A 1,862-nucleotide genomic window follows, 5' to 3' on the forward strand; every position below is an offset into this window, starting at 1 on the left:
ATGGACACCCGGTGCTGGTCATGGCCCTCTCCCTGGACGCCTGGAACTGGACAAGGCCCTCTCTCCTGGACACCAGGCCCTGGACACGGCCTCCCCCAGACACCCGGTACTGGGCATGGCCCCCACCCTGGACATTGGCCCTGGACACAGGACTCCCCATGGACACCCAGTGCTGGTCATGGCCCTCTCCCTGGACACCTGGAACTGGACAAGGCCCTCTCCCCTGGACACCAGGCCCAGGACACGGCCTCCCCCAGACACCCAGTACTGGGCATGGCCCTCACCCTGGACATCTGGCCCTGGACACGGGCCTCCCCCTGGACACCCGGTGCTGGGCATGGCCCTCACCCTGGACATTGGCCCTGGACACAGGACTCCCCATGGACACCCAGTGCTGGTCATGGCCCTCTCCCTGGACGCCTGGAACTAGACAAGGTCCTCTCCCCTAGACACCAGGCCCAGGACACGGCCTCCCCCAGACACCCGGTACTGGGCATGGCCCCCACCCTGGACATTGGCCCTGGACACGGGCCTCCCCCTGGACACCCGGTGCTGGGCATGGCCCTCTCCCTGGACGCCTGGATCTGGTCAAGGCCCTCTCCCCTGGACACCAGGCCCTGGACACGGCCTCTGCCCTGGACACCGAGCCCCACCCACCCCCACCCGGCGGCGGCCACCCTCCCCTCCCGCCCGGCAGGACGCACCTTCTCCACGGGAGCCGGAGGAGAGAAGCGCTGGGCGCAGACCAGAAAGATGTCGGGGTCCGGCTTGCCGCTCCTCACCTCGGGGTCGTCCCCCAGCACGACGTGGTCGAACAAGCGGAAGAAGTCCTGGTGGCTGCGGGTCTTCATCTCGAAGGAGCTGGCCCCGGAGCTGGTGGCCACGGCGATGGGCACCCGGTGGGCTCGGAGGTGGCGGATCAGCCTCTCGGCCCCTGGGGAGGAAACGGCAGCGGGCTGGTGGAGACGACGCCACGGTGCCACCAAACACATACGCACCAGATAACTCGGCCTCCAAACCCATAAAGCAAACGTTTGCGCATGAGTTGAGAAACAGCTGTGGGCTCCAGAGCTCTGGCACGGAGGGAGCCAGGAGGCAGATTAAAGACACTGTGGAAGCCACCGAGAGCTGCACGGCCGACGCCCCGGGCAGCTCTGCTCTGTCGTGGCCACGGGCCAGTGCACCAGGCACGGACCTCGAGGAGCCCCCTGGCCGTGTCACTGCAAGCAGCAAGGAGCACGGTGGGTGACCTCTGGCAGCCCAGCACAGGGCTGGGGGTCCTGTCTGTCTCCATGTGGACCAATCCCGGGGAACAGCTGAAGGACGCGGGGACGGCTCCGGGGGGACCCACCCCAGGGGGACAGCCCAGTCCCTGTGGACTGGACCCATCCCACACGTGTCTGCCTGATCGCCAGCCCGTGGCCGCCATTATGAGCTGTATTTCCGGGCGACATCACCTCACGGCCAAGCCCAGCTCGCATCTCGCATCGGGCCGGCGCCAGTGGCCACGGGCCCCAAGCTCCGGCCACACGCGTCTGCCTGCCGTTCCTCCCCGACGGGCTTCCCGGAACTGGACACCGGGGCGCCCACGGGAGGAGTTCTGGTCAGAGCCACGGCCGGCCAGGAGGCTGGACTGGGCACAGCCCTGCATCCCGCTCCTCTGCTGCCCCGGGATGGGCCCGGTCCACACACGGACATCACCGTCTGGGCTACGCCCCCCACCGTCACCCCCAGGATCGGTCCACTCCACATGGACATCAGTCTGGGCTCCCAGCTCCCTGGGGTTGGTCCAGTCTACATGGACATCACAATCTGGGGTGCCCCACGGGGATTGGTCCAGTCCACTGGACATCACAATCTGG

The 1,862-nt window shown here is 67.7% G+C and overlaps 1 protein-coding gene across 1 annotated transcript in view; it reads right to left on the minus strand.

The window, feature by feature from the left end:
• Positions 1-1,033, minus strand: part of HDHD1 (haloacid dehalogenase-like hydrolase domain containing 1) — a 43,358-nt gene extending 42,325 nt beyond the window's left edge. The window contains exon 1 of the mRNA XM_012730232.1: positions 664-1,033. Within this exon, the coding sequence (XP_012585686.1) occupies positions 664-992 (329 nt within the window). The 5' untranslated portion in view covers positions 993-1,033. The remainder of the gene's footprint in view (positions 1-663) is intronic.
• Positions 1,034-1,862: the final 829 nt, after the last annotated feature.

The sequence above is a fragment of the Condylura cristata genome, unplaced genomic scaffold, assembly GCF_000260355.1.
Source record: "Condylura cristata isolate star-nosed mole 26May11 unplaced genomic scaffold, ConCri1.0 scaffold00027, whole genome shotgun sequence".
Lineage (NCBI taxonomy): Eukaryota > Metazoa > Chordata > Mammalia > Eulipotyphla > Talpidae > Condylura > Condylura cristata.